Below are 7,771 nucleotides of genomic sequence, written 5' to 3'. Positions count from 1 at the left end.
TGTTGTGAAAGAGAAACTCAAGTATGTAGTACACCGCTCTGGGCTCCTTGGAGGAAGAGCGGGATATAAATGTAGTAATAATAATAATAACAACAACAATGAAGAACTGATCCATGTGCTGGTCTGCTGTGCTTCCACAATGTGAGAACTCTTCCACTCTTGTGGAAGAGTGCAAATACTTTTCGCAGCTTGCCTGAGGTCTGGGAGCACTTGGAGAGTGCTGTTCTAGGGATGGGCAAAAAATCCAACCAAATCAGTTCAAAACCGATTCAAATTTGAATCGCATTCAAATCTATTCAACTTCAAACTGCTGGCACAGAATGGGATTTGTATGTGCCTGAGCTCAAATCGAGTTCACTGGAATCCGATCTGAATTCAATTCAAGTTCAGGCAAATTTTGAATTGATTTGAACGAATCCCATTCCGTGCAAGCAGTTTCGAGTTGAATCTATTCAAATTCTGTCCAAATCAATTCTGTCAAATATATTGCACACCCCTATGCTCTGCTAGAATTGAACCAGGGTGCTTGACTCTTAGCAGGATGTCAGCCAGTAGCTTTGAACATGGAGGAATCACGTAGCTTTATATATTATTTTAGGGAGCCACCAAATCAAAAAGTTTAGGAACTCCTGCATTCACATTTGGAGAGCACTTTAAGAGATTGTATTCAAAGGAGAAACTGAATTAAAGCCCATTAGTGATACTAACCAATGATTATTTTTATCATGGTTCTGCAAATTAATTTTATTCCCTTGTATTTTTTTTAAAGCTTCCTCTCTGTCATGTATTTTGTTTCTTACATTAGTTTGATTTTTTTTTAAGCTTTTAGACTGAAAGGGGGGAAAAACCTGAATAGGACGCTTATTCACAAATAAAAGAAATTGCCGGTAATTTGTGGCATCCTCTTTGCTATTACAGAGACATTTGCATCTGAATGGAAGCTCTTTTTCATCCACAATCCAGCTTCACCTTGATCCTACACTATAATCGCCCTCCCGCATTTATGAAATCGCAGCAGGCTGCCGTAGAAATTATGTCACACATTCAGCTCCGTCGCTTCTGTTGCAGGAGAAACAGGAAGCTAAGTTGTGTGCGTGTGTGATTTTCCCCCCTTGAATTAACCATTTTTAACAAGCTCTGGTTTAAAAAGATATTTTCAGTTACTTTGTAAAGGGGTCGTAAGAATGGAGATCATCTTCTATCCCAGAGGATTATTGTTACACATCCTAAACATCTGAACATTATGCATTTCTATAAAACAGGGCAATGAAACCCCTGAAATAGGATGGGGGGGGCAGGGGGGCGGATTAGGCAGTAAAATAAGCCCACCCTTAATATTGGATCGGAAAATGTTCAATTTTTTGAAAATGAGGCAGGGAAAATACAGCATTGATTTTAGCAGTGGGCCGTTTTGATGGCCAATTTACCAAACCTCCTGTTCAAATTTTTGTTCTATTCTTCTCAAAGAGGAACATAGGAAGCTGCCTTCTACTGAGTCAGACCATTGGTTGATCTAGCTCAGTATTGTCTACCCAGGCTGGCAGCAGCTTCTCCAAGGTGGGAGTATCTTTCCCAGCCCTATCTGGAGATGCCAGGAAGGGAACTGGAAACCTTTTTAAAGTGGTGATTCTCTTTATTTAGCAGGGGGAGAGTAACTGGCCCTATCCATCCCCAGCACAGCATCCCTCCAGTGACGGTTGCCGGTGTTTATCCTGTGTTTCTTTTTAGAATGTGAGCCTTTTGGGGACAGGGAGCCATTTTATTTACTTATTTGTATCTATGTAAACGACTTTGAAATCACCTTAAGGGGCTCAGCAGGGAAATGCTTGACTAACAAGCAGAAGGTTGTGGGTTTGAATCCCCGCTGGTACTATATCGGACAGCAGAGATAATAGGAAGATGCTGAAAAGCATCATCTCAGACTGTGTGGGAGAAGGCAATGGTAAACCCCTCCTGTATTCTACCAAAAGAAAACCACAGGGCTTTGTGGGTGCCAGGAATCAAAACAGACTTAACAGCACACTTTACCTTTAAACCACTTTGGGACTTTTTCGAAAAGCAGTATATAAATACCCATCAATATCATCATCTCCTAAGAGGAATATCTTCCAGTGCTCATTCAAATGCAAACCTGGGTGGACCCAGCTTAGCAAAGGGGACAATTCATGGAGAGGAGAGCTGGTCTTGTAGTAGCAAACATGACTTGTCCCCTTAGCTAAGCAGGGTCTACCCTGGTTGCATATGAATGGGAGACTAGAAGTGTGAGCACTGGAAGATATTCCCCTCAGGGGACGGAGCCACTCTGGGAAGAGCATCTAGGTTCCAAGTTCCCTTCCTGGCAGCATCTCCAAGATAGGGCTGAGAAAGACTTCTGCCTGCAACCTCGGAGAAGCCGCTGCCAGTCTGTGTAGACCATACTGAGCTAGATGGACCTAGGGTCTGACTCAGTATATGGCAGCTTCATATGAGCTATAGCCCCATCCTGCCCAATAAGAAGCTGGCTTATATAGAGTCAGACCATGTGGGTCCATCTAGCTCAGTTTTATCTACACTGATAGGCAGTGGCTTCCCCAGATTTCAAGCACTGGGAGATTGAACCTGGAACCTTCTGCATGCAAAGCAGATGCTCTGCCACTGACCTATGGCCCCATCACCCATTTTATTGGATTACCCTGAATTATATGGAGAAAATAATCCCCCAGCCCTTAACATGCAGTCTTTATTCATAGGCCTTGAACTGAAAATGTGTCATCTCTAAAATCATCTGCAGAAGTTACTCTACTTGACTGGAAGATCACAAGCCAGCACCAGGCCACACACAAACAACACTGGTCTAAGATGCCTCCATCCGCAGGCTCAACCTCTCAGTACCAGAACAGTGCACAGCACCCTTTTACAGGGGAAGGAAAAACCCCTCAATTGGGTTTCTGCAGGACTTTTTATTTGGTTCTTCTCCACCTGCTATTCTCTTGTGTTTTCAACATCTTGTCAGCGTTTAGTACTGTGCACATTTTGTTTTCAAAACCTTTGTAGGTTGGGTGGAAAGCAAGACCACTGAAAAGGAGAATGGCAAGTATTGAGTAATTTCGTGTCTGGATGTGAGTCAGTGATAGAGTAGCCCATCTCCCCAGCAGTAACACATACGTACAAGGAAGAGCTTGTTCTATTAATTTCAATGGGAGCACTCATGAGTAACTTGGTCTGGATATAAGCCACTTGTCTCAAAACTGTAACATGTGAGAGAGAAATACATGGGATGTCACCTGAGAGGAAGGTTTGCAAAATAAGAGGCACACTTTTTTCCAAAAAAAAGGTTGGGAACTCATGCATTCGCTGAATGGCATTTTTAAAAAAACACAGCTTGCAAACTGGATGCTGCGCTCTGTGAAACTCTAGCCAGACACCATCCATCTTCAGTAATTTGAGAAACAAACAGGCAGACTCTGGGTTACTGTGCGTTTGGAGAAGGGGGAGAAAGCTACTCCTTAATCTTCGGAGAACAAATTGCTCAGCAGTTTGACCTGTGGGTTTACTTTTCTCCCCCTCTCTCAAGAAGGGAATTTTCGCTATTTTCCCCTCTGCAATTGGCATCAAAGGGAAAGTCGCCGGTGTGTTTATCCATTTGTGTGGGTGCCCCCCGGGTGATAGTGATACTACGATTCCCGAGAAACAACATTACCAGCAAACTACCAGTTTGGTTCCATTACTGTCATTTTCTACAATTTGGCGGTAAGGTTTTTCCTTCTCGGAAGAAGTTACAATTTCAACGGGAGCGTCGCCTCACGCCGTTTATTTGCCCATTATGTCGTGCCCAAAGAGAAAGCAGCATGCACCAGATGTAAAAAAGGAGAAATATATATATATATATCCCCCACGCCATGTAGTCTGAGGCATTCTGGACCTGGCTCCATGGCTTTTGAACACATTACGATGCCTGTCGACAAACAGCACAGGAGGGGAAAGTAAAACAAAACAGAAAAATATGGCCAACGTGCCCAACTGATTAATCTGACGTTTTATGGCCAACGAGAAGAACCCAGAGGCCCACTCCGCTTTGCTATTGCTATAAATCTCGGCGGTTTCAATGCCGCACGTCAGATGTCCAAGTGTTTTTCCTCCAGTTACAAACAGACGATAAATTGTGTCGGCTGCTACAGATGCTTCTGTCAGCTATAAAACCCAGACTCCGTCACCACAGAAGAGGGTGCCCTGCCTTTGTTAAACAAGAGACAATAATATTGCTATGATTTTCACCCCGCCTTTCTAAGTTATAAATCCACACAGCTCAACAGGCCCTAAAAACACAAGCGCCACCAATATATTAAATCATTAAGTCCGTATGCAACTCCCAATGCAACAGTTCACAGAAGTCCGTTGAAAGAGGACTGGCTTTGCGGCCTAAAAGTCGGCTGTGAACAAGCTTGATGTACCTGCCTTGGGAGGAGGAGAGCTGGTCTTGTAGCAAGCATGACTTGTCCCCTTAGCTAAGCAGGGCCCACCCTGGTTGCATATAAATGGGAGACTAGAAATGTGAGTAGTGGAAGATATTCCCTTCAAGGGATGGAGCCATTTGGGGAAGAGAAGAAGGTTCCAAATTCCCTCCCTGGCAGCATCTCCAAGATAGGGCTGAGAGAGATTCCTGCCTGCAACCTGGAGAAGCCGCTGCCGATCTGTGTAGACAATACTGAGCGAGATGGACCTATGGTCTGACTCCGTATATGGCAGCTTCCTATGAATATATTCCTAGCTTCCTATGTTGCAACTTTTAGGAGGCCACAATTGAGCAGCCCCTGTCTCTGGGGTTTGCCTGCTGTAATTCAGACATCAGAGGGACACAGAGAAAGGCATCAGAAAGATGCTAATGTTCTTGGGCAGTTTCACATCCATATCAGTGATCTTCAGTTGTCCAGCTCCATCACCCTCAGATCTCCTGCTTCCTCGGACAAGTCCACCTTTTCTCCCCGAAACTTGGAACTCCGTCCTAGAACACCTCCCACAATGCCACCAAGGCAACTTCCTTCAAACCCCTCTTCAACACTTACCTTTTTCATGAAGACTTTGGCATGGGGGCAAGAGAGCTGGTCTCGTGGTAGCAAGCATGAATCATCCCCTTTGCTAAGCTGGGTCTGCCTTGGTTTGCATCTGGATGGGAGACTATATGTGAGTCCTGTAAGGTGTCCTTCATAAGGGATGGGTCACAGCTCAGTGGGAATGCAGCTGCATGTTTGCATGCAAGAAGTCCCAGGTTCAATCCCTGGCATCTCCAGTAGGGCTAGGAAATACCCATCTGAAACCCGAGTAAGCTGCTGCCAGTCAGTGTAGACAATACTGAGCAAGATTGATGAAAAGTCTGACTCAGTATAAGGCAGCGTCCTATGTCCCACAACTCCATCCCCAGACCCTACTGATAAATAAATACATGTAGTTTTAAATCAATGCATTCCTTCCCAGCCAACACCTGCTTCCATTGTCTGCCTTGTATCGTTCCAAGGTTGTAATTTCCTTGGGGCAGGGACCTGCCATCTCAATGAGAAGCACCATGTACATGGGTATTATTAGAAACAAGTTATACCAGTATAAGTCACTATCTGGGAGCTCAGTAGACAAAATGAAGTTGTCGGTTTCTACTAGGCAACTGACAGAACAGCCTCACATGAACCTGCTGGAACTGTGCAAGTTTATTTAACACAAAGAAATTGGGTGTCCTTTTCCTCCCAGAAATCCTGCACTGAACCATAAACGTTTGTACATTTGTAGAAGGTGAGAAACTACCTGCAGAGGAGATACAGAACAGTATATACAGTTGTACTTAAGTTTTTAAAAAGGACACATTTTAAAGTAAGATTTTATAGGTCCTCTACAGTGACAGAAGAATCAAGTCAAACTGTGTAAAAAGAGAAATTGCAAAAACACAAGAAACCTCAGCTGGAGAAAAAATGTACAATGCACATTTTGTTGCTAAACTGGTTATCGCTCTTTCGGCTTTAAATCTTTTTTGGGGAAAGAAAACCACGCAAAAAACTTTGGATGCGGTGTTTGTAAAAAGCCATTCAAGTCAAGTTCTCCAGAACCGTCCAATGTTTATTTAGGTCCCATTCAGTTTAAAGCCTGCCTTTTGGTGCCAAGACTGCAACTCTGCATGTCTGCTATTTTAAAAATGCAAATCTTTATCCTCGATATATGGTTTTTAAAAATATATAGATATCCAGCAGCTCAAGGGATATGTTCAAGAACAATGTAGAAACCTCAGTCCACTTTCACAACGCTGTAGATTTTGCTAACGAACCAGAAGCAGGCGAAGAATCCGATTGTACCTAAAAAGGAGCAAAACCAAGAAGAGATCCAAAATCAACAAGTTTACTTCTTCCTTAGACAAGCCATTCCTTCTGAGTCCCAGTTGCAATTCATTACTTACCTTACAGGTTGGTTGCAAGGATTACATGAAGACAATAGTACAAATGAAGCCCTTTCCACTCTCAAAAAGTACTATGCCGGGGGCTCTTGTCAGGTCCCTAGATATGTTGGAGTACAACTCCCATCATCCCCTGCTACTGCTGGACAACAACTCCCATCATCCCCCACCACAATGGCCAAGGGCTAATATTTTAGTTTCCTAAGCACCACCAGCTACTTAGGCACCAAAAGGCCATTGTGGTGGGGGATGATGGGAGTTGTAGTCCAAAAATAGGGTGACCCGATCCTGAGACCTCCTACGCTACACAAATTTATTTAGAGTATTTATATCCTGTCCCTCCAATACAATTCTGCTCCAGGCAGCTCACAACAGTAAAAGTAATATGAAAATTTAAACACACACACACACAACACAGCACAGAATAAAACCAAGTAAAACAATCCCCATTAAAAATAACACCACAATAAAGCATCTCTCAATTTATAATCAAAAGATTTAAAAGGCCTCTCTAAACAGGTGGGTTTTGAGATTTTTTTAAAAAAAAACCCTAAGGGAGGGAGCATGGCCAAGATCTTCTGGGAAGGTGTTTCACAGCCGAGGGGCCACAACCAAGAAGATCCTGTCTCTTGCCTCCGCCAACCAACCCTATCATGCTACTATTATGATGATGCTCAAAATCACTCAGTGCCTTATCAGTTAAGGAATCCTGAACACAGACTCCAACCGTAGATTTAACAGAATTCCCACGGGCTACCAATGAGTATTAAAAAAATAATAATGGAAAGCACCCAAACTAACTTGGTCATGGCCAAATTCCATGCAAATAAACAAACAAACCAACAGGACTTCAGCTAGTCACGACTAATGCCTGGTTTCTACGGCGCTCAGTCGTGACTAACTAGTCTGTCTGCTGCCCAACAAGAAGCTGAGGGGCCACAACCAAGAAGGCCCCGTCTCTTGTCCCCGCCCATCCAAGTTTATTAGGCTACTGCATTCCAAGATTTTTCATAGGCATCTATTAGACCAGGGCTGCTCAACTTTGGCCCTCTGGCAGATGTTGGCCTACAACTCCCAGAATCCCTGGCTACTGGCCACTGTGACTGGGGACTGTGGGAACTGTGTCCAAAAACAGCCAGGGGCCCAAAGTTGAGCAGGCCTACATTAGACCAAGAGTTCCCAAGCTTGGATCCCCAGATGTCAGACTACAACTCCCATCATCACCTGCTGTTGTGCCTGGGGACAATGGGATTTGTAGTCCAAGCTTGGGAACTGCTACATTTTAGCAAAGATTTAAGAAGAGTGCGCTGAAGAATCCTGCTGAGCTTTAGCAGCTCGTCAAGGATTCCTCAAGAAGAA

General features: G+C 43.8%; 1 protein-coding gene across 2 annotated transcripts in view; it reads right to left on the bottom strand.

Annotated features, from left to right (window-relative positions):
- Nucleotides 1-5,660: 5,660 nt before the first annotated feature.
- LOC128335385 (transmembrane 9 superfamily member 2-like) overlaps nucleotides 5,661-7,771 on the bottom strand; it is a 48,453-nt gene continuing 46,342 nt past the window's right edge. For both annotated transcript variants that reach the window (XM_053273496.1, XM_053273494.1), the window contains exon 17: nucleotides 5,661-6,314. In XM_053273496.1, coding sequence (XP_053129471.1) covers nucleotides 6,247-6,314 — 68 coding nt within the window. In that variant the 3' untranslated portion in view covers nucleotides 5,661-6,246. The remainder of the gene's footprint in view (nucleotides 6,315-7,771) is intronic.

This window comes from Hemicordylus capensis, chromosome 11, assembly GCF_027244095.1.
Source record: "Hemicordylus capensis ecotype Gifberg chromosome 11, rHemCap1.1.pri, whole genome shotgun sequence".
NCBI lineage: Eukaryota > Metazoa > Chordata > Lepidosauria > Squamata > Cordylidae > Hemicordylus > Hemicordylus capensis.
Note: the sequence above shows the minus strand (reverse complement) of the source record. Positions and strands in the feature narration are given on the sequence as shown.